The 25,457-nt window shown below is 40.7% G+C and overlaps 1 protein-coding gene across 1 annotated transcript; it reads right to left on the reverse strand.

Annotated features, from left to right (window-relative positions):
• Positions 1 to 14,708: 14,708 nt before the first annotated feature.
• Positions 14,709 to 24,773, reverse strand: CA3 (carbonic anhydrase 3). Its single transcript, XM_008065215.2, has 7 exons — positions 24,662 to 24,773; positions 23,704 to 23,901; positions 21,420 to 21,538; positions 19,411 to 19,503; positions 18,317 to 18,379; positions 17,255 to 17,410; positions 14,709 to 15,679 (listed from the first exon to the last, which is right to left on the reverse strand). The coding sequence occupies exons 1-7, from the start codon at positions 24,693 to 24,695 to the stop codon at positions 15,560 to 15,562; spliced, it is 783 nt and encodes a 260-aa protein (XP_008063406.1). The 5' UTR covers positions 24,696 to 24,773; the 3' UTR covers positions 14,709 to 15,559.
• Positions 24,774 to 25,457: the final 684 nt, after the last annotated feature.

Consider the following 25,457-nt stretch of genomic DNA (forward strand, 5'->3'; position numbering starts at 1 on the left):
GGCGGGGCCCGCTCGGGCCCCGGGCCCCCGTGCCTCTCACCCCCTGTCCCCATTGTGATCGCATCCCTGGCCTCGGAGCCCCCCCGCGCCGGGGTCTCCAGCTGGAAGGGCTCTGTCTGGTGCCGCCGGCCTGGGGCTGGCGAGCTCGGTTCGGAGCTATGACCTTGGGGCAAATAGGGATACGGTCCTTGAGGCTCGCGGGAGAGCCACGCGCTGAGAGCCACGCGCCCTCTGCTGGGCGGCCGTGAATTAAAGCGACCGGCGCCGCTGTCGCCTCGCCCGCAGCCCACTCGCCGGGCGAGCAGGGGGGGATTGCGTGTCCTCCTAGGCTGGCGGGGCCTCACATGAAGTGCCCATCTTCCCCTTCTACCTTCCTACTTCTCTGGAAAAAATTAACTTGGGGGGGGAGACTTCCTAGTGGGATACACATTGATAACCAAAACTTCTTAAGAAAATCATGTTTCTCAGAAGAATCTAGTAAAAGAAAGATAATTTCTTGTAAGAGGTGAGAACCTTCCCTGGCTGACAAAGAAAATTTGGCATCTGGCCTACCTGGGAAGTCATTCAAAATAACTTAATAGAAAGAACATTTCTGAGGCCAAACCACATTATAACTTTCATGGGTCCTAAGGCATTTTGCCTTGGTGGGTCTCTTGTTCATAAACATGCACACACTTATGACTACATCGATATAAAGATTAATATCTTAATGTTATATATTTAAGCATCTTCTTTGGCCCAAAGCTTCATTTTTGTTGTTGTTGTTCTTATTTTAAAATAAAACACTATCCTAGTCACCTAAAAATATTGTGGACCCGAGACACTCTGCTTACTGTGCCTCGTGGATAAGTCAGGCTGTCTTGGTAGAGACAGAATTCATTTTCCACAAGGAAATTTGCCACAAATAATCGGGGGCTGGGAGGGGGAGGTCTGTTCTGTGGTTTCTGTGATCGTTGAGGTATAGTATTGGACTTAAAATTGGGGAAGCAGGATATAGTTTCGTGTGTTTGTATTAGTCTTGATATCACATTACTTAAAATTTATAAATAAAAGGGTAAATTATAATATTATTGTACATCTTTACAGTGCTGACTTAAAAATCATCCTTTGCTGTTTATTTCAGTGAATTTCACACAGATATAATTCATGTTAAGGTTTACTTGCTCTTGTTCTAAGACTCTAGAAAATTGTGTACCTCCACTTATGTGGGTTTTTGGTTGATGTCACCAGGAATTCTTAGGGAAAAGAGCAACAATGAACTTTTTAGAATTCCACAATCATGACAAAATGTTAACACATCACTAAGAAGAAACTTTTATTTGTGCCCCTGCGGGTGCATTTTTTTCCTTGGGTCTCAGAGAAATAATTTGGATTTTTTCCATTATTTTAGAGTATTTTCTTAATGTACTTGCTGCAAGACACTTCACTTGGCCTTGACATTGATAAATGTTGAGAATTGAGTACAAAGTCTATGAATGTAGAGTGGACTAAAGATTCTGTTAGGGTCGCTGGGCTATTCAACCTATGAGAATCCTTGTCTATCATATTCTGTGAAGCTGGGTTGTTGCTTTAACATGGACAGAATAAGAGCATATTTTAATTATTAAATAACTCTACAACACGCAACACCGCCAAACTGCAGTTCACCAAATGGATTCTTGTTATGGGGGATTTTCCTTTATATCTCTCATTTCTAGGAAATGCATGAATTCCCAGTGGGAGCAGGCCCTTCACAGAGCTGCTGTTGGGAAGGGTGTCACATGTTCACCACAGGACAGAAAGTGGTTCGCCTTCAGATACTCAGGAGAGATGCAAATGCTTTTAGCAACTTTTTTGTTTTTGGTATTACAGTGGTTGTCTTAGCTTTTTTTTCTGACCATTTTTTAAATAATGAAGTTGACTTTGTGCCTTTGTGTAGATCAAGCACACAGCTGTACTTTACTGAGGGTATTCTTAGCAGGTTGTCATTATGTACTGGATGCAAGATAACTCTAACACTGGATATTTGAAAATACAATAGTAATTATTTTATTTTGTACCTGTGTTTCTATTAGAAGGAAAGGGTGTTCATTCAAGAGTAATCCTAAATATGGCCAAACCTGTAGAGGTGCACACCTGCATTCCCAGATACCAGAGGCAGGAGGATCACTTGAGCCCAGGAGTTTTAGGCTGCAGTGAGCTATGATGGTGTCATTGCACTCCCAGCATGGGTGACCGAATGAGAATCTGTCTCAAAAAAAAGACAACTAATTCTAAATAAATAAACTGTCAGTACCTAAAGAAAGGGAATACCTGAAAAATGACCGACAATACATCAGAAAAATAGTTTAAAAAATCTTGAAGTCTGTGTTCCAATTATTATAATGAGAAAGCACCTAACATATCAATCTTGGTGAAAATATAGAATAAAATGGAAAAACATGAGCTTTCTCTCCCCAAATATAAAGAGACTGTTAATATAATATTGTTCATATATTTTACAAAGCGAGATATACATGATTTTTAAAATATTTAACTAAAAAGCTAATAAAAAGCCAGATTGTCTCTTATTTGTTACGATTATAGTGTTAAAGCAAATATCTATAAAGGACTAGAGCCACTCTCTACTTGGGGATCACATAGCTCTTTGTAAACACATTCTTCTGTCCTAGTCTTTGTGATATGGCATGCTAATCAGACACTGTCTTGTACCCATCAGGTTGTAACCCACCACACCAATACATTGAGCGCTGCTCATTTGTAAAATAGGAATAAGGACACCCAATTCAGCGTTATTGTAAGAATTCAGCTAGTGAATACATAAAAATCAACTGCTGCAGGTAGGCACTCAGTAAATGCTGGCTACTCTGTTCTTTCTAGACAGTGCTAAACAGTTAGAATGTCATGTCATGAATGCAAAGTAAACACACCTGGGCAACAAGTTTCAAAAGGGAGCAATTTAAGAGAAGTGAGCCTCTAGCAAGAAGTGTTTGAGAAGTGTTTGAATCATGGAAACATTCACTTGCATATTCTATTTCTCTTATTAAACTGAGCCCCTCAAGGTTGGGAACTGTATTGTATTATTGACCTCTTTAACCTAGGCATCTAGCAACTTTAACCTAGCTGGAGTCCCAGAACATGTAATAGCTAGTCACAAAATATTCTTTGGAACTATGAAGTTTTAATCATCCAAATGGAGGCAGCAACAGTTTCATTTTACAGAAGCCAGTCTGCTAACAAATAATATTGTGCTGAAATTAGGCTGTTTTTGAATCTGGGTTAATTCACTGGCTCTGTGACCTTGGAACAATTGCTTGATCTTGATAAGATTCAGCTATCTCATCTACAAAACTAGGATAATAACATCTGCCTCACAGATTTGAAGAGGACTAAATGATATAATGTGTATACAAGATTTAGCATGGTGCCAATAATTAGGGCTTGATGAGTGTTAGTTATCATTATTACTGCTATATATATATATTTTAAGCTCATACTTTGTGCTTAATAGTTTTAATGTACTATGTGGATGAGTCATTCATTCATTTATTCAACAAAACTTACCAATTGCTATGATGTTCCCAGTCATGAACCAGATCAACACATTCCCTACCCTCACAGAGTGTACACAGAGATGGACAGGGGTAGTATACCATAAATGACTAAACAAAAAAGTGAATTGGAATTCCAACAGCAATAATTAGCATGAAGAAAACAGAACAGGCAAAAGGCAAAGAATAGCAAGTGAGGAGATGACACTTTAGATGCACTGGTTATAGAAGACCTATTGAAGGCAATGCATTTGAGGAACCACTAAAAAAAGATTGGGGGAAGGATACTTCAGGCAGAGGAAGCAGCGAGTATAAAGGCCCTGAGCAAAGAAGTTTCTAGAACAGAAAAGCTTGTGACTGGAGCGTTGTAATTGAGGAAGAGAAGACAGGCGGTAAGTCAGAGGCAGGCAGGGGCTGCCAACTTTAGAGTGTTGCAGACTATGAAGCCAGGGAAGGATTTTACACACATTGCACAGCGAAGCCACTGGGAGGTGGCTTATTCGCAGGTGTAGTAGGCACTGGATGGATTTAATACACACTGCAACAATACAGCATTTTAGAATTAAAAGAAATTTGGGGATTATCTGGTCCAAATCCTTACTTTGTAGTCAAGGAAAGAGGTAGAAGGTCTCCATATACATCATGCTGTTCCCAGCATAAAGCTGTTCCCTTGCTTTTATTCTTCTGACAACTACCTTTGCAAAGGGATCCAAACTCCTTCTTCTGACACTTAAAGACATTGTAATCCTGGCTCTGCCTTCCCTCTTGGCCCTCTCGATATCCTTCTATCGAGATGGGAAATAGATAGAATGGGAGGAAGCATTGCAGAGTGGCCAAGAGCCCAGGTTTTGTAGTTTGTATTCGGTCTAGGACTTGTCCACGTCATAACCATGGATTATTTATTTCATCTCCCCAAGTCTCAATTTCCATACGTGAAATGTAATAAGCATATCCAGGACTATCAGGAGTGTTGAACTAGTTTGTGTGGATTCGTCTTGTGAATTAGCATGATGTCTGGTGTGTTGTGAGCTTCTCCATGAGAATTATTGTTATTGTGATAAAGAGTCATGGAATTGTGAAATGGAAACAGATTTTGTAATGAGACAGACCTGAGTTCGTTACTCCAGTTCTGACTCCAACATTTACTTGCTGTAACACCTTGAGCAAACTAAGCAATCCCTTTGAACTTGGCTTATTTCATTCTTGAATTGGGGAGGGAGTGGGGGAAAATTCTAACTCCAGAACATAATGAGAATGACAGTCAGGAAGATACTAGTCATGGTCCTGGTACATTTTCTTCATTGAATAAATGTTATGATTGCCATTACCTATAATACTTCCCATTGCAAAAACAAGATTGGCTTCTTCTTCAACTTGAATTTTTAAAAATTCCATTTATTTAACAGTTTTTGAGTTCCTACTCTATGAAAATAACTAACACCTATTGAAAAATGGATTATGTACCAACACAGTTCTGAATGCTTCACACAGTTCTACTTCACAGCCGGTCCTACTTCACAGCCAGTGACACTGAGGCATAGAGGTAACTCGGTTACCCCAGGTTACTCAGCTAGGAAGTGACAGGGCCTGGTGTGAAACCAAATAGCCCCACTCCAGAGTTGGAGCTCTTAGCCATCTGCTATGTGGTATCTCCCTGAGGAGCAGCTAAGAGCCTTCAAGGAGCTTGTGAAGGCATCTACCTCTTGATAATGTAAAAGCAAAGCATTAAGATTACGTATGCAGCACTACTCTATAAAATAGGAAGTTCTATCAACATGCCTGTCATTTTTATGGTTTTCTACCAAACTCCCTCTAACCGCTAGGATAGCAGGAGATAGCACCAACTTTACTTCTAATAAACAGTTGAGTTCAACTTCCCTTGGTAAAACTGCTTTCCAGACTATTAAATATGTAGTTTCTAAATGTGTCTTTCCTTTTTCATAATACTTAGCAACATTTAACTTTCCTCTAAGTAATAAAATCGACTTAGTTTTTAAGAGTTTTGGATGAATTCCAATTGTAAACTAGTTTCAATTTCACCCAGAATGGGAAGAAATATTCAGTGGGACAATTCAACTAAAAATATACAAAGTATACAGTTTAGTATTTTACCTTCCAGAACAGCTGTCACACGTGATATTATAATCAATCTAATAAAAATAAAAGTCCACCTCTTTTGAGAGCATAGTGCTCAACTAGAGACCCCCCCCCAACTCCTCCCACCCCTGCCACCACGCACACAGGGGATACTGACAATGTCTGGAGACATTTTAGTTTTTGCAACTGGGGAGAGAGGGGTTGCCTACTACTGGCATCTAGGGCGGCGGTCCTCAACCTTTTTGGCATCAGGGACCAGTTTCACGGAAGACACTTTTCCATGGATGAAGTAGTGGGTGTGCAGTCAAATCTCGCTGCTAATGTTAAGTATTTGTGGTCACTCTCCAGTGCTAACATCACTGCCTCAGCTTCACCCCAGATCATCAGGCATTAGGCTCTCTTGAGGCGTGTACAACCTGGATCCCTCGAATGTGCAGTTCATAACAGGGTTCGCGCTCCCTTAAGAATATAATGCTGAACCGGGCTCGGTGGCTCAGCCTGTAATCCCGCGCTTTGGGAGGCTGAGGTGAGTGGATTACCTGAGCCCGTGGGTTCGAGACCCGCCTGGGCAACTTGGCGAGACCTCATCTTTACAATAAATCAAAAAATGGCCGAGCGTGATAGCGCACACCTGTAGTTCCAGCTCCTTGGAAGGCTGAGGCGGAAGGATTGCTGGAGCCCAGCAGGTCGAGGCTGCGGTGGCTGGGAGTGGCCACTGCACTCCAGTCTGGGCGACAGAGTGAGACTCGAACTCAAAAAAAAAAAAAAAAAAGAATATAATGCTGAGCTGATCTGACAGCACTTGCCAGTGGTTCACCTCCTGCTGTGAGACCCAGGTTCCTAACAGGCCATGGACCACTACCAGTCTGTGGCCTGGGGTTTGGGGATCCCTGATCTTAGAGGATAGAGGCCAGGAATCCTGGTAAACATCCTGCAATGCAGAGAACAGCCCATGTACAACTAATAATGAATCTGTTCAAAATGTTAAAAGTACCAATATTGTGAGACACTGCTCTTAAGAGTACCCACAAAGTAATGCTTTCTAAAAGGTCTGAAGATGAGCTACATATGTATCCAGTAACATGAGCGCCCTAGGACAGGCTTTGTCCATCATACTTCCTCACTCTTCTTTGTTTACTGGGTTAGGTAGAAAAGAATAAAATCCTGCTTCTGCACAGTAAGACAATCGTCTGTTCTGTCTGCTACAACACACTCCCAATGATGACTTTCTTACCCAAGCCATAATAGCTTGATTAGGTTAATATTAGCTTCCCCACATGATTAAACTTCTCTTTTGTTTATAAATCACCATCTCAGAGGGGGAATTTCTGACTTCCTTTTAGTTACAAGAACAATTGAAAATTTTCCATGCAAGGGAAATCGTAGGCATTACAAATAAGTTTTTCCTCCTCTTTAAGGACAGGAATCGGGATTCACCAGTGTCACTAACTGGAAACTGTGCTAAAAGTATAAAAGTGGGAAGCCAGCACTTTTCTAATCCTGTAATATATATGGATAGGCTGTGGGAAACAAAGCTGGTTACATTTTATAGCTGTAGTTTTCTTATTTGTGCTTATCCAAGTTGTTTCTTTTTTTTTTTTTTTGAGTTGGAATCTCACTCTGTCGCCCAGACTGGAGTGCAGTGGCTGCTCCCGGCCACCGCAGCCTTGCCTGCTGGGCTCCGGCGATCCTTCCGCCTCAGCCTTCCAAGTAGCCGGAATTACAGGCATGCGCTACCACACCCGGCTAAAGGAGAAAGAAATATATTTTATGCAATATATTTTATGCACTCTCTAAAGGAGAAAGAAATATATTTTATGCAAGAAAAGATGTTTTAAAAGTTTTGAACTGCTCACAATTAAGACTTAGGGAAAGAGAATTAGTACATAACCTAAGAAAATGGGTCCTTCGAACCTGCTGGTATTTTCTTCACACTTCTTGGCTTCATATTACAGTTGTATATGTTTTTACCACTTCACACAAACTTTTCAAAATTATTCCATGCAGTTATCTCTGTACTTCTCTTAGTGTCTCTCTCTGTCTCTATTTCTCTCTCTCCTCTACCTGAACACAGTGGCTGGAAAATAGTACACATTGGAGTGAATAAATGAATATCTTTTTAACATTTTAATGAGCAGAAGAAATAGTACAGTAAATGTCTATTGACTTATCTACAATAAAATGAAATGCTTTTTCTTTCTTCTTGTTTTTTTTTGCCATCTTTGACCAAGCCTAAAAAGTTATAACCAAATTCAAAAAACCATCTAACCCAAGGTCAAAACTGATCAATTAAAACTGTGCACTACACTTCTCACAACTCACAGCAGCACTTCATTTGCACTTTTTCTTTTAAGATTTGTGACAGAATTTTCCTCTTCTACTTCTACTCTTGGGTAATCTCCACATGGTGAGACAGTGAATGAAACAGTGGACCAGCGTGGTGAGAAACCACAGGTCAGGACAAAAAGGTCCAGCTGGCAGAAGCCTATGTGACCTAGTTTTTTTCACATAAGACTCTGTACCAGCTGCCTCATCGAGGCACTGCACACCCATCAGGGACACACATGATGAGCTACTCCATGGTGGGAAGAAAATACGAGAACATCTATTTATGGTTCATGTTATACAAGGTTCATGTTTTCACCCTGTAAAAGTTTCTACTTTGCTTATATTTTACAATGTATATAATAATACAATACTGTGTATGTATAATTTATTTTTTTAATCCTATATTGGGAGAGCATATGCAAGAACTGTGTCCTGAACCTGGCATCATTCACAAAGAGCCTGGAGTCCACTGCTGGCCCCAAAGCCCTGGCGACCTGGAGCCGTGTTTGCAGGTCACCTGTCCATGGTGCTAGTATCACCATTCGACATATATTTCATGCCCCATGTGCTGCGCAATGTGCTTGGGCCAATAAGCCCTTTCCTTCACTAGCCAAGGCACGTTCAGTACCATTTCTCTTGAGCAGAGTTTGGAAGCCACCCTTTTCCTTTTCCTTTTTCTTCTCCTTGATGCTTCTAGGTAGTTCCTTGACCTACTTTTATCTCCTCCATACTTGACACTTAAACACTTTTGAAAAGAATGAACTCCTTTCAAAAGGAGGGGTTTTGTAGTCATCTGCAGATACTTTTGAAATTATGAATCAGATATTGAATGCTTTTGCCCAGCTCAAAGTACCACCCTCTAGCTGTGAACTCTCTTCTTTCTGCCTTGTGGTTATTTCATAATTCCTCTGAAACTTCCACCCCTCTCAGGACCTCATCAATGCTTCATATCAATTAAGCTCTTAAGGACAAGAGATTTAGCATACCTTACAATCTTGACAACATGTCCTTTATTAGAGAAAACAAGTTAAAAGGAAAATATCAGAGAAAAATATCATTAAAATATTCTTTTTAGATAAGAGATATTTCCGCAAAAGTACTATCTGACCCCACTCTGACTCCTCTCCTCTCCAAAATTGACCTTGAGTTCTAGTAATTTACCGTCTGATGTAATTTTTTCCCCCAGAATATTCTAAGTTTTACTATAAGTAAGTCAAGGCAGTATTTATATGCATTATAATTATAAAATGTCTGTGTTGTTTGTGGAAGGTGGAAAATTTACCTGAATTTACCAACTGTTTGGCTGGCGTGGAACAGAATGTGTCAGCCGAAAATGTTTATGGAATTTTCAGAAGTATCATACTTTGCTAATCTATAACGATGAAGCAAGCATTGAGTTAGAAACAGAGATCTTTATTACACCTGTGGAATTGCTCTAAGCCTGTTTACATAAAACTGAATGAAACGGAGAACTAAAGTCACTAATGAGAAAATTAAGGCAAATCTATGGAAGAGAGAGAGAGAGAGAGAAGGGAAGTTCAGGCGTTGGCACGAATCATGCCAGTTAGCATCAGTAGAGCCCAATGCCACAGGCTCATTGCCAACCTACCTCAACATGCACATCAGAAGTGCGAGTGCTGAAAGAGATAAATATTTGGGCAGAGAGCCCTCTCTTATATCTCCTGAAACAAGGCTCCTCTGTACTAAGCGAAATTAATTTTTAAAGTTTAAATTTGCAGATGATAAGGTTTGAAGCTACTTCTCTTGTTCTATGCACACTCTCTTGACAGAGACTCCTGGGTTGCGGCAACAGATATCATACATTTCCCCAAGATCTCATGGTAATGCTAGTCTCTGACCTTCCTAGGATGAGGAAACAGCTCCCTGCAGCTCATGGACCTAGATTGGCATGCAGTATTTTAGGAGTTTCATTGTACCATCTGTCTGTCCATCCATCCAGCCATCCAGCCATCCATTTACTCACTCACCCACCCACCCACCTACCCACCCACTCACCCAACCAGCCAGCCAGATAGTCATCCACCCTTCCTTCTATCCATTCAACAAATATCTTTGAGCTCTGTCTAGGTCCCAGATAGTGTGATAGGTGCTGGGGCTTCAGTAGCATAACGAGACAGATAAAAGTTCTTGCCTTTATAAAACCTCCCTGCCCTCACTACTCACCACACACACACATCAGCTTACATTACAGACAGAACTTGAATGTGTTCTTATTACCGCCAAATTAGTTCTCAGTGCAAGAACCCAAGGCCCTGCATATTCATTGAAGCACAGTTTACTTAGTTCTCAGGTCTTTCCAACCTGGGCCCTGACCTTAATCTGTTCTGCTTGGCTTGTCCAGTCTTCCTGGCCTTGTCGGTTACCCTCTTTGGGGTCCTGATGCACACGGGTGCCCCTTGTGACTACCTTAGATCCTGCTTTCAACTGATCATACAGGCGCAGAGGGTGAATTCTACAAGCCAAGTATTTTCAAACACTTCCATTTGTGTTATACCTTTATAGGAGTCAGATGACCTTTCAAGGACTTCCCTTCCGTGGATAGATTTGGAATTATCCAAATTTCAAATGAGTTGATTGTGATGGACACAATGGACACAATGGAACCGAGAATATGTACATTTAATGGTCAAAATTTTTTTTTTTTTTTTGAGTTGGAGTCTCACTCTGTCACCCAGACTGGAGTGCAGTGGCTACACCCAGCCACCACAGCCTCGACCTGCTGGGCTCCGGTGATCCTTCCACCTCAGCCTTCCAAGTAGCCGGAATTACAGACATATGCTACCACGCCAGGCTGATTTTTTGATTTATTGTAGAGATGAGGTCTCGCTGCCCAGGCGGGTCTCGAACCCACGGGCTCAGGCATTCCACTCACCTCAGCCTCCCAAAGGCATGGGATTACAGGCTGAGCCACTGAGCCCGGTGGTCAAAATATTTTTTCCTAGGGTTCCTGGCTCCTCTACTTGAGAATGATTTAAATACAAAGAGAATCTAATTCCCTGTTTACTTCACAGAGTCAATTCTAACCTGGCAAAAATTAGCTATTAAATCACTGGGTTTTGTGCATTGCCATGCAGTGGTCCCCTGTGACAGCACCATTAGACTCGTTCTTACCCCTACTGATTACCTGTTATCATCCACCTGGTCAAGTTGTCAAGCGCCTGCACTTACTAAACACCTTCACATCTGAGGTCTTTCTTTCATTCTCTAGTCAAGTCCTTGATCCTGGATTTTACGCCCAGATAGTTTTATTTCCTCTTGCTCATTTGAAGTTGAATCTCCCTAAAAGCACAAGTTCTTCTCCCAGGTGTGAGCTTCTTTTAGGATTCTGATTTTCTGGCATGCCCAGACAAGTTCAAAATTAATTTTGTGGCTGGAGCTTTCCATATTTACTATGAAGAGAGATTTTCCACTTCATGCTGAATTCCAAGGGACTCTAACTTAGCACCATTTGAAAGTCAATGTTGAACAGGATGCACACCAAATTTCACCCTCCTCTTGGGTTTATTTCCTAGAGATTTTGTTGATTGTACACTTCTCAGGTAAGGTGCAGAGTTCCTGGAGCAGAAGCTTCCTCGGGGAAAATACACTGATCCACCTCAGAATCACCTCTTCTGGCAATATGCTGGTGTCTAATGTGACCTCCCCCCTCCACTTTGCCTGCTAGTGGGATGAAGGCTGTCATTGTTGTTTTAAAATACCATTTCCCCAATATTAAGCAGAAGTGAGCCCATTATAACTAGTTTAATATTACCTGAATTGATGAGATGTGGATTCATGATGTTACTAATAGATAACACAAAAAAAGAAACACAATTTGGGGTTCTAATGGGAAATAAACCATTGGAATTTTTCTTGGTTGAAGTAGAATTAATTAACAAAAGACAATAGTTAACTCTTAGGAAGAGTTATGTCAGAATGAAACTTCCAAGCAGTTTAAATGTATTAACTCATTTAATTCTCAAAATAACCACGTAGCAGGGGCCTACTATCATTCTTCTTTACAGATGAGGAGGCTGAGGCACAGAGAAATTAACTTGCTTGAGGCCACATATCCGGAAAGCGCTGTATGACTTGAACCCAAACCTCCTAAATACTTAAGCGGACTCTAAAATGTTGTTTTCCATGTATTTACATTTTAGTTCAACACAACTATTCTTTTATCCCTCAGGCCTCATTTTTTGGTTATTAAGATTCTCAAAAGTACATATGGGTCTTCTTCACTTTTCTTTCAGAAATATACATTAATGGCTAATAGTAGACGCTTGAAAAAAAGAAATAAGGTACTAGTTCAAAAAATTTTAAAAACCTAATTGCTTGGCAATTAATATGAATAAACCTCCGTGAGCCTTTTAATTGCACTCATGTTTGTAATTATTTTGCTGCCATCTAGTGACCAACAAAAATTTACAATATTTTGCTGCCATCTAGTGGTCAAAATGAAAATAACATGCAAACACAATTTTGCCTTCTCATTTGCATTTTAAGACTTTTAAAGTATTATCCTGGGGTAGTTTTTAAGCATTATTAAATTTGTAAACATTAAGTTTGGAACTTTAAAAATTTGGCATTCACAGTTGCTATTCTTTTTTTCTTACTTCTTCTCACTTATTTTTCCTTCATTAAAATAGTATATTTTGCTCATGTTGAGTTTCTCTTTAATATCAAATAATAAAGCACTAGAAGAAAAACTAGAATCAATTACGTTTTCTCTATGTATGGTCTTTGATGTGGTTTTAGATCATATGTATTTCTTTTAGGCCAGTTTTATTTGTCCTAGTCTTACTTTAATAACTGACATTAATCTTTCACATGTATCCAGCCTTGTTGATAGTTGACCAATTTCAACCATATTGATTTAATTATATAAATGATTCCAGTTAGACACTAAAAGCTTTGGCTTTGTGTGCTCTGTATAGAATACTTCCCATTAATCTGCATAAATATTCGGTGATTATACATTTCAGAGAATTTTTGGATCAGTGCTACTGAAGTTATTTGTCTTTTCATAAATATATCATATCTGCCCTTTAAAGGGCAGGGATTATAATATATTTGCACTCTAAAAACCTCACATTACCTTATGCTAAGTAAATTCCTGTTGCTTCTTCCCTACTCATAGGCTTTTAAGAATATGATCTGCATACTATGAAACACTAATTTAAATTAGTTCCTGCCCTATTTGAAATTTTTAAATACTGCAATAATTATACCCTGATGAACAAAAGCTGGCAGATGCTGAAAACTTGTACCACAGCAGTTCCTGGTCATGCCACTATGTAAGCTGTGCATGTCTGGAGTGCAATTGGTTGGAGGCCTGTGCATCACCAAGGAAATGTTCCTCATGCTGAAAAAGGACACAGTATGTTTTCAATACTCTAATGGATGCTCATAATATCACAACACTTTGAGTGCAGGGAAAAGTCAGGAAGTTTAAGTTGGTTGATAACTGTGAGCACTGGCAATGACTCAGACTGCAGGAGGGGAGAAATAGGTTCTGCTAGAAAGTTCCCACCTGAGGCTAAAGAGATCATTTTCCAAGAAGATCTAAACTAACTAAGATGAGCAAAAAACAGTGTTCATATTAACTGTGTAATGTGTTGTTCAAGAAAATGAGTCTTCTTCCTGGATTTATCTTTGTCCATGACATCATTTATTCATTGAATATTTATTGAGTAATTATTATGTGCCAGATACAGTGTTAGGCACTATGCATGACCATCAGCACGCAAGACTCATGTCTGTGCCCTCATTAAGCTTGTGATCTATGAAAATAGCCTCTTTTGATGGGGCATTTTCCCGCAAGATAGTTTCAGCCTTGTTTAGCCTGTGTATTGGAATAAGGACCATTTGTATCTGGCATTAAGTCATAAAGTCATATCTCCTACCCCAACACACACACACACACACACACACACACAGAGTGAACACTGGTTGCATTTTTTTACAGTGCTCTAAGAATTACTAAGTACCTTGAGATAATCAGCTTGTGTATTACCACTAATGATCAGAGCTCCACGCCTCTTAATTTCAAGGGATTTAATTAACACATCCAGTTCGCACTGACCAACCTGGTTTTACTTCACCCAAGTGGTGATCTATTAAATAAGTTCAGCCTCACAGGACTCCATCACATGACTTGACTTCTGGAGTCTCAGGACTCTCCTGACCCAATGTCATTTTTATCCATAAGGATAATAAACTCATTCATGTCATTTTCTAAAGTTAATGTATTAATCAGTGAGGTGATGAAAGATGTATTAAAGCCACTAACTGCAAAATTAGACTTTATGTCTACAGATATTAAATGCCTTAAAGGTCTAAATATATGGACTTTTGCAGTGTTATCTTAGCATCTGCCCAAGGCACATTTGAAAAGAAAAACAAAACAAAACAGAAAAGCCCCAGCCTGACTTGATTTACGCTCCTAAGTAGCACCATTGCACTAGACTGAACCCCCAGAATCCTAATCCAACCTTGAGGCTTCTGGAAACTATTTCACTCTCTCAGGCACATGGCCACACATTCCTCTTCTTTGCAATGCTCTCAGAAGGCCCTCACTAATGGCCCTTGTCCCTCCATGAGGAATGTGGTGTCCAAACTCAGCGCTTAAGTTCTTCATCTTGCCCTTTCAGTTTTAAAAACAAACGTACAAAGTTTGCTACTGTTAATTAGACCCCGTTCTTGTCCTTTATAGTGCTTTTTTCATTGAAACACACAACGTCCAACTTTTAGCATTCATATCTTTATTGGTTTTGGTGATCAGTACAACTGCTTTTACTTCAAGTGTTGTCATCCACTCCTTTGTGTTTTAGTAATCATTCATTCCGGCCTCAAATTAGAAAGACATCAGAGGCAGTTTTTATTTTAATAGTCATGCAAAGATAAAATGAAAAATAAGGCCCTCCTTCAGGTAAAGAAAAACATTAGAATAAAGTTAACCACCTTTATGAAGAAGAAATTCAGATACTGAACTATAATTTGTAAAACTCCTGGTCTTATTGTGTTTTTCTTTTATTGATAATCAAAACCAAGTAATCTTAGTAGCTAAAATTTTAATAAATGATGGACATCTTGTTGGTGTTAAGAGCTGAAATACAGAATCATCTCAATCCTTGGTATCCATAGTCATTTTAATCTGTGGCTTAATGTTTAATTGTCATATGATCTTCATACATTTCTATTTCTACATACAAAATTACTCATATTTCTTTAAAATGGACAACTTATAATAAAAAAAAGGAAAACTGAAGTTCTGTGAAATTTGAGATGACAGAAAAATGATGCCCAATAGCCATTTAAAAAATATCTTTATTCTTCCATCTCTGTTTCTTCTTCTTTGAAGCATTACTAAAAATGCTACTTTTGTAGGAAAGACGATTATTACAAAGGTCGAATGTGAAATCTATATTTTCATATTAGATCTTGTCAAAAGTGACTTGGGTTTCTTGGTAACCGTGTCTCTTACATTCATTGCTGAGTGTGGAAAATGAAATATACTTGGAGTAAGGAGCACTGGGAAGTGGCAGGGAAACACGCTCCCCATGGCAGGCTTCCTTTCCTGAAGAGGGCAAGATCCAGCAGCCTCACTTGAAGGAGGCTTTCACCACCCTGCCCTTGATAGGCTGGGGAGGGCGCCAGTTCCCCACAAGGGGCACTGGGGGCTCGTTCTCGGCACTGGCAAACAGGCTCCGCAGCTTAGCCATCTGCAACGGGCAGGAGCAGATTGTTAGCCGGACACTTGAAACAACAGGGCATATTATGCGACAACGAGGCAGAAATCACGGACATTCTGACAGCACGAGCAAAGCACAAAACCCTCCTCCAGTGTTGTGTCCAGAGGTATCTAGCTATGAGTTCCTGAGTAGCAAGATTTTTTTTCTTTATTTGTAAAAGCTAATACAGGATCACCATGCCCTCTGGTCAAAACCTTTTCCTCCTGAATTCTGAAATGATTATTTGTTGGAAAAGATGAACATATTAAACACATCAGTACAAAAAAAATTAGCTTCACGGGCCTTTGTTGCATGAGTTTACGGAGTCAATTATTTTAAAAAGAGCAGAAATAAATTTGACTCGTTACACTTTAAATTTATACTATTTTCTTAAAGGATAAGACATAGGAAATTCTCATTAACATTACGAGTCTATATTAAAATATTTTTAGCATTTCTTGAGAAAAATTCTTTCTTCTTTCAAAATATTTATGGCAATGAACAAGATTGTTAAATCTGATCTTTTGATGAGAACGTCTACATATACTTGAGTCCACAGCTGGCAGAAATATGAAAGCTGTTGTCTTAAGCAAGAAAGCCATAATAGTAAACTGATTTTACTATGAGACATTTATGCTGTAGGCTATGAGTCCCTGTGTTGTTCACTGTTTAACCTGTTTTTCTCCATGTTCTCGCCCACTTATTTTCTCCCAGTTTTTCCTTAAAAGTCTCTTTAATAAATGTTACCAAGACACCGTTTAGATGAACAATAGGAGGAGAGGACTAATAAGAGAGGCCAAGAAGTATTGGAAGCAGACAGAGTAGAGTGGATTAGGATCCTGCACTTGGTGGTGAGATCATGGGCAAATTGCTTAACTTTCCCGAGCCTCAATGTATTTATTCATAAAACTGAAGAAATAACATACAGTTCACAAGGATGTTAAATTGCTTCTGTTAGCACCCTTTTCCTCCCGGGACCTGTATTTACCATCCTGTCTCCTTACCAGCACTCAGTGTTTGAGGAACACTCAAATCAACAAAGACCACTCATACTGACCTAAACCTTTTACATGTTCATAAAGCATAAACTCAGCCGTGTTCAGTATCTCCACCACTTTTGAATGATCTGCATTTATCCTGGTATCCTTTGAAGGTCAAGTTTTAGAAAGTTGAGCAGGCTCTGAGTACCACATATTATCACTCATAAGCAGACCTTGAACGATTATCATAACACTATAAGAAAGGGATTGGCAGTAGTGGGAAACTGCCGAGGGTAGGCACACCTCATCCACAAGGGTACTTACATAATGAACATTTGTATACCTAACGCTGAATTGTACCCCACATCTTTAAAATTAAAAATAAAAAAATGAAATAAGACTTGGCAATCTAAAAAAAAAAAAAGAAAAGAAAGAAAGAAAGTTGAGTAGGCTGACTGCAATGATCCAGGACAAACTTCTACAAAGTCTCCAGTCGCAGGGTCGTTCCCTATGCATCCATTTTTCAATTCAGCATCTGTATCTTTCATGGTCAGACAGTTGTTCCCCAGGCCCTGTGGCCGCTTACCTGGTCGGAGCTCACGGTCATGGGCTCCTTGAGCAGCAGCCACACGATGCACTCCTCGCAGGGCGGCGTGGTGAAGGAGCCGTGGTAAGTCCAGTAGTCCCGGCAGGCAGGAAACAAGCAGGACGGGTCAAAGTGGGTGAAGGGCGCCTCTGTGCCCTGGAGACAGTGAGTGGGCGCAGGTGCGGTGAGTGGTGCAGGCGCACGCCCACCCCAAGGCACTCACCAGTCTATTTGTGAGAACGGACTTCAAATGCAGTAGAGAAAATGCAACCTTGTAACAACATACGGGCCCTTTCAGAAATAAGAGGCCATATAAGTTCATGTTTTGGTTCTTGATGATTAAAAAAATATGAGAATTGCATTTTTGTTGAATGTTGTACTTGGAGTACTTACCTTCTCTGCTGGCAAAACTTAAGAGCATTTTATTAGAACAATCCTAAAAGACAATTAGATGTGTCTATTAATTAGAGAGGGTCTAAGCCCAGGAGGTCAAGATTGTGGTGAGCTGTGAGTGCCACTGCACTCCAGCCTGGATGACAGTGAGACCCCGACTCAAAACAAACAAACAAAAAGATGGGGGAGGGGGTTAACTGTTAAAGATTTTTAAAATATAGGTTCTTCCCAAAAAGGGCAACACCGGAACTCAAAGGACCAGTCCTCCCCGACATATAGTAGCACTGTGATGATATGTATTTGTGCATGTTGTGCACAATGTATTTGTGAATGTTGTGGGTGTATATGTTGAGTGAGGATGGGGTGATCACCCCATTTTTCTGATTCTCACTCACTACTTTGAGGAAGTGATTATCTGAAAACTACTGTGACCATTAAATAAACTGATGTTCTTACTAAAAAATAATAAAATAAAATAAACTGATGTTATGTGAAACTGCTCAAAAACTATAACTCATACAAATATCAGAGCACATATTTTATGCTTAGCATATCTATCAAAATTAGTAACATATTTTAGGTGAGAAAACATACTTGAAAATGTAAGAAGAAAACTGACATGCTCTGCTTTATGTTTCAGGAGGGAAAAATATTATTTTTTTTTTTTACCTTCGTCTTAACTTTGTCCAATGCATCAAGGAAAAGCTGGAACTCGCCTTTCTCACGTCCTATCTGTAAGAAAATAGAAACCCAAGTATAGTATTTTTCCCTTCTCCATAATTTAGAATTGTCTTAAAGACTGATTTTGATCTATCCATCTGCAACTAGTGGTTATAAATCTGCCAGAATATCTTGTGCTAAGCAAAAACATAAGTTTATTTTTCCCCAAGATTTTAGAGTATATATTTTCTGATCTAAATGTGAACTTAAGGCTTCTGAGGCACAGAACCACAAAATTACATGTTGATCTAGTTCTGTGTCCTTGACCTTATCTACAAAGTTATTCCACTTTTTTCTTTAACAGATTTAGAACTAGAGTGTACTCTGTGTGTCGCAAAGTCAATTCATTGTCTCTTCTCCCAGACCTATTCCACTTCCCGCTGTGCTGTGTTCAAGCATTGAAAATGACCCAACAAATTCAGAACCTACCACAAATTAGGTCATTCAAAAAGAAAGAAGCCAGATTTTCACCTCTGGCTTAAAATCTAGATTGTGTTACCACTCAACTCATGTGTTAATGGCACTAAGTCCTCTTTAAAGCAAGCCTGGCTCAACAACACACACATTCCATTTGCTATCTTAGCCTGGGATCATGTGAGCAGCAGCCACCTCAAGCTGAGGGGATGACCAGCCAGGGAATTGGCATCACAGCGGTTCCCAACAGTGGCTTTTCTGGTTTCCAGTGCAATTGAAATGGAACAGTGAGAAAGGAAAATGAACACATGCCGCCCTGACCCTCACCACCACCACAAGTTCCCTCAAAGGCTATGTCCCCAACCCCCTATACACACAAACACACATTCCACATCTGGAGAAAATTTAGAAGTGCTAGGAGTGCCAGAGTATGCCAGAAGGTACACTTTTATGGGAGACCAAAGCATTCTGAGCTGATCTTAGCAGGAATATCTTGGTTAGTTAGATGAATATAAAATGTATATAGAGGGAGAAACAAAAGAAGGAAATGAAACTCATACTATGCTAAGCATTGATAAGGAAATACATTCTTGAAAGAAAAGAAAGCATATGGTTTATTTTTGCCTTACCTTCAGAAAAATGCCAACCACAGCAATTCCATCCCGCTGCTTCAGAGCTTCCTTAAAAGTATTATACTTTGGATTCCAGTGAACCAAATGAAGCTGAAACCATAGAAGATAGGTTAGAAGGTAAATTCTGGAAAATGAAAATAAGTATAAAATTATTCTAGTAGACCCAATATTATACAGGCTGAGGTTGCCAAACATGCTCATAGCAGTTGATCAAATTTTATATATTCTAAAATGCAATATTTTAGTGACATTTGTAATGGCCTTTTAAATAAAGAATATAAAATTATCTACCTCCTTTTAGCAGCCAGAGCTCTGAAACCTGGTGGCAACCTTATCTTTATTTAGAATATGGGCAACTGTTAAATTAATCAAATTTTCCATGCCAGTTACATAGGATGGCAAGAGAATATAATCTGTTGCAGCAGTTAGAAAAAAATGTATTCATGCTCAAAAGTATAAAATAATTCTATGTGCAAAGGTCAAACTGAAAGCCTTACTGCTTCTATAAGAAATATACTAAACTTTCTTTTTTTTTTTGAGTTGGAGTCTCACTCTGTCACCCAGACTGGAGTGCAGTGGCCGCTCCCGGCCACCGCAGCCTCGACCTGCTGGGCTCCGGCAATCCTTCCACCTCAGCCTTCCAAGTAGCTGGAACTACAGGCACACGCTACCATGCCTGGCTAATTTTTTTGATTTGTAGAGATGAGGACTTGCCAAGATGCCCAGGCAAGTCTTGAACCCGCGAGCTCAGGCAATCCACTCACCTCAGCCTCCCAAAGCGTGGGATTACAGGCTGAGCCACTGAGCCCGGCTAAAATATACTAAACTTTCAAGGCCAGCACGGTGGCTCATGCCTGTAGTCCCAGCACTTTGGGAAGCTGAGGTAGAAGGATTGTTTGAGTCCAGGAGTTCAAGACCAGGGAATTACAATTTCCTTTGTAAGTTGATTCCTTGATCTAAGCTACAAATTATGCTTTTCTTTAATGGGTTAACTGAGATAGAGAGTAGTTTTTGCTCATATTAAATTATATATGTGTGATTTGGCGTAGTGGTTCACATCTGTAATTCCAGCGTCTTGGGAGGCCAAGGCAGGAGAATCACTGGAAGCAAGGAGTTTGAGACCAGCTTGGACAATAAGGTGGGAACATGCTTCTTAAAAAAAAAGCTTATTTTTAATTAGTCGGAAGTGGTGGTGTGCACCTGTAGTCCCAGTTATTCCGAAGGCTGAGATGGGAGGATTTCCTGAGCCCAGGATTTCGAGGCTGCAGTGAGCCACGATTGGGCCACTGCACTCCAACCTGGGTGACAGGGTAAGACCCCAACTCAAAAAAATATAAATGAATCAATAAATTATGTGTGTCTATATCTGTATGTGTGGATAAGTATGCATATGCATATATACACACATATTTATGTGCACATCCTTCATTAAGCAGTTGGAGCATGCATGAACATAAGTCAGAATTTCTAAATGTTATTTTTAAAGCACTGTATTCTTATAACAAAGGTAGCATAGACCAATGGGTAAGATGACAAATTCTAAAGTCAATCTGCATAAGGTAGAGCACCAGCACTCATCGGCTGTGTGGCTTTGTTATATGACTTTTCTGTGCCTCTTTTTCCATCTGTAACCTATCTCATAGGGTTGCTGAGTGGATCAAATGAGTTAATACGTGTAAGCATTTAATAAGTGTTAGCTATCCTCCTCTTCTCAGTTCCATTCAGGATCCTTGCCCCCCCCTTTAATATTAAGCAGCTATTCAATTTCTTAATGTAACCTTGGAAGTATTCATGTACAATGCTAACTTCCCTATAACCACTTGACCCTCTAGCCTAGAATATTTGGCGGCTTCTGTTTCTGCTAAAACAACTCTAGTACAGTTATTTTCACAACTACGGGCTTGAAGCCAAAGCCATGGATGAGGTTTTGTTGCTGCGGTTGTTATTTTTACTTTTTCAGTTTTCAATGTATGAGGCCCAGAGTGGAGTACAACAGTTCTTCCTACCTCGGCTGCATACTTGACTCCATCCACTGTGTGCTCAGAACCATGATCATCTGAGGCTCCCCAGTGAAGATGAAACTGGCGAAGTCGGTAGGGTCCAGGGAGAGGACCACCTCTCAGCACTGTGAATCAGAGAAGCTAAGTCAACAATGAATTCACGCTTCTTTTACAGAACCGTACAAGGGCTCTTATAACCAAGGCCTGATGGTGCCACTCCCAAGCACACTGGACTTCTTCTCACAAAATGAAGTCTTGGGGTATATCAAAATAAATGGGTTTTCTTTTCTACCTTTCTTGTTTTGTTTGCTTTTAAAATTATTTTTGGAATGTTATTTTAACATTTATGGAACTAAAATTTAGACAGCAGAAGGACAACAAGAATGCATACACTCAAAAACCAGGTCAGCAGTGTGGTACAATGGGAAGAATTGGACAACTGTGAGCCAGACAGATGTGGGTTCCCATCCTGGCTTCATCCCTTCCTAGTTGTGTGGTCTCAGGCAAGTTGCTAAACTTCTCTGAACCCATTTTCACATCTCTAAGAAGGTGATAATAATACCAAACTTTCAAAGCTGCTGTGAGGATTAACTGAGATTAAGCACCTTAAAGTGCTCATCATAGTGCCTGCACAGTGATCACTGAGCAAATGGGAATTCCTTCCCCATGTCTAGTTTCCAACTACACTTTTCATTAGGACAATAAGCAAGAATTTCCATCCATGTCTAATTTGGACTGTGTCTATTCAAATGAGGTAAAATGGAACATTCAGAAGTTTCCTGGGAAACCAATCAAGGTGGACAGCTAAACTAGACAATTCTCAGTAGCATTACCTTGGTCTTATATAAATATCTCAACCTGTCATCCATTCATTCATCTTGGGGAGTCATTTACAGATTCAAATATCTTCCAAAGAATATTGGAAACTATGCAGAAACCCTAAGACTGAGACTTAGCAATATAAGCTAGATCAAAATAGAATTCAGAGCATAGTTATTTTAGAAGGGGTTGGCCACACTAGGTAGCACTGGAAAAACTATACCACAGACCCAAAACAACAATGCTAGGCCTGTATGAGCTTGATCATGTAGGAATAAAGTGATTTGACACACACGTTTTCCCTGTCCAGTCACTCAGAACAGTTATTATCTAGACATACGAGTCTAATTTATTTGAATGAGCCATGTAAAGTTGCCAACATCCAACTATCTTTGCTTTTAAAAAATGGTGTTTTCATGTGGTTCAAGCTAACAAACGTTATTTAATTTCATGGTTTTGTCTTCAAGATGGAACTTGATTTAAAAGGAAAAGTGAAAAAGGTAGCAATATGAAATTATTATTTAAGAAAATGTAAATTTCTACCCCTTGAAACCTCCTAGTAGGTAAGAATGATAACTCTATTACTCTTTATTTTGACATAATAAGAGAGTTCATTCATGTATATCAATAAAAATAATTGTAATTTTATTGGAAATGTGATTATAAGAAATATATTGTTGTACAAGTGCCAAAACATTAAAGGAAGAGTCTTTCTTACCTCTTTTATAGTGAGACAAAGCATTTTTAATAAGTCTTCTTTTATGTCACTGACTTGGTTACTAGTGCCGATGAAGTAAAGAGATTTTTTTAAAACGTGATTTTTCAGTTTCACGCAAACCTACCCAAGAAGAAATTGTCAGATACTTCAAAAACAGTCACCAAAAGGATTAATCAGGTGAACCTCACTGAAGCACTGAAGGCAAGTCCTCTTGACTGATACAGTGGTCCTATTCTCTCCTTGGGATTGCCCCCCTTCAAGGCACTAGGAAAGAAAGTGCCTATTTTGTGTGTGTGTGTGTGTGTGTGTGTACGTGTGTGTGCGCGCGCGTGTGTTAATGTTTCTTGCTTTGTAGAATGAAATCTACAAACTTGGGAGGGGAGTCTCATTCTCCAAACTGTGGACAAGAAGCACAATAACACTCAGCCATGGGCCATCAGAGTCTGAAGAATACTAACTTGGTTTCATTATCACCACTGTCCTATCAAGCTCTATTTCAGAAATGCATTGCCAACCTTTTGCTTGGGGATGGGCCATTTTGCAGTAACAAAGTGACCAGGGTTGGAGGATGAGACATTCCTCTTCAATGCATAAATATAATTCTTCACGACTAAGGCAAAGTCAAATGTCATCTCCATTTTCAGAGATGAAGTGCTTCCTCTTCCCATTAGTTCTGTGACTGTGTCATAAATCACATTTGACAACACAGATGTTGAAAACATCCATGTGCCTCTACCGAAATGCCATACTTACTTGACCTATCATAAGTGTCATCAAACACAACTCTGCAGGTCTTCCCATTATTCAGAATGATCTTGGCAGAACCGGCATCATAAGATGCTGACCATGGCTGCAGAGAAGGGTCATACTTGATGTCTTTAGTGTGCAGCTCAATGGGTGACTGATTGTCCCCATTGGCAATTGGGTAAAGTTCATGCCAGTGGTCAGGACCTAGGAAATAAAATTGAGGAAATGTATTTATTTGCTGGCACAATCCAAGACTCTTTCTGATGGACTAAACCAGCAAAATACGCAGAGGTTAGACAGCAATTACGGAAAGGTCTTGGGTTTCAGACTGGGCAATATGAGACTTAGTGTTTAAGACCTGTTCATAGTTTTGTTAATAGTGTACCTGGAGATTATATTTAACACTGTATTTACTCTGCTTGCTCAAAGGCTTCCTTATGAAATGGACTTCATCACATTGTTTACCAATGCTACCATCTATCATACAGTTGGAATAAAATACATTGACCACGTACATTTCTTCACCACTTTGTGGTGCAGGAGCACATTCATATTCCTTTTTCTGTAAGTTAGGCAGAGCGGAAATTTTTATACCAACATTAAGCTCAGATTGAATGCTTGCTCAGTATCAGGGTAAGGGCCAGTCAAACCCGGACCCTGGGTTCTCTGACTTCTCAGTCAGAGGCAACGCGATCCTAAGCAAGTTTTCAAACTTCTCTGCCCTTCTTTTTCCTCCAAGGGAAGGAGCAACAACTTCATACCAGGGAGAACTGAATGGGATGAAGGGAAAAAACCAGCAGCATTTGGCACTTGAAAAGCGCTCAGTAGATGTTAACTCTTATTCGACTCCTGCGCCCACATTTTCCATCGCACTCCCTAGAGCTGTCCACTTTTCTGTGCAATGGTCAGGGGCTCTCCTAGACCGGCGTCCCTTCCTCTCCGGGCCGCGGCTGCCCACACTCACCGTTATGGCTGGCGTAGCCCCACTCCTTGGCCATGGTCGTCTTTTTCTGCACTGGACGGCTCCTGCTTCCTCTTCCCTGGTGTCTCGCAGAGTCCCAGCGGGTCGGGCCTTTTATATAGGTACCCCACACACTGCATGACCTTATTAGGTCAGCGAGGGTGGGGCGGGGGGCTAAACTGGCTTGGGGTGGCATTTGGGAGGCGGGGTGGGGAGGCCAATGAATTCCAAGAGCTGGACAGCTGTCTGGGCAAGAGGCGGTGGAGGTGGGCGAAGGGGCTCCCACCCCCTCCCTGCGCTCCTCCCGGGACCCGTGGCTCCTGGCCGGTCCATCTCTCCCTCCCGCCCCCCAGCGCTGCAGGGCTCTCTAACCCGCGCCGACGTGCAGAAACGCAGGGGGCTCCCACCTGGTCCTCTCCCGCCCTTCTTGCATGAGGCGGGTGGGATGGGCGGGGACCGGGGGTGGAAGCTGTGCTTGGCCACGCACCGAGATCCGCATCCCGGCTCTTGCGGCCGCACTTGCAAGCCGCTGTCAGCGCAGGCAGGAGGTCGGGCTGCGATCGGTCTCGAGACGCTTCTGCGAGTTTATTTCGCTCCGGCGATCCGGTTACAGTGGCTGGAAAGAACGCGCTTGTTTGCCTGACTCGCGTTTCACTCGCTCGCAGGCGACATGTTCTCGTCTAGGAGCAAAGGATGGGAAGAAAGAGGCCGGAGGGCTGGCTGTCCGACTCAGTTATCCGGAGAGATTGTCCTCGCCCTGAAATCGCCCCAGGAGGCCTTTCCCGACCCCGTGGCTCTC

Source organism: Carlito syrichta, unplaced genomic scaffold, assembly GCF_000164805.1.
Source record: "Carlito syrichta isolate Samal-C Ts95f unplaced genomic scaffold, Tarsius_syrichta-2.0.1 Scaffold308192, whole genome shotgun sequence".
NCBI lineage: Eukaryota > Metazoa > Chordata > Mammalia > Primates > Tarsiidae > Carlito > Carlito syrichta.

Excerpts from the sequence above, each read along its gene's own strand:
- CA3 (XM_008065215.2), bottom strand. The coding sequence starts at position 24,695 with ATGGCCAAGGAGTGGGGCTACGCCAGCCATAACG. Across the intron at positions 21,539-23,703 it reads TGACACTTATGATAGGTCAA|TGCTGAGAGGTGGTCCTCTC; the intron begins GTAAGTATGGCA and ends TCTGATTCACAG. Across the intron at positions 17,411-18,316 it reads TGGACAAAGTTAAGACGAAG|GGCACAGAGGCGCCCTTCAC; the intron begins GTAAAAAAAAAA and ends CACTGTCTCCAG.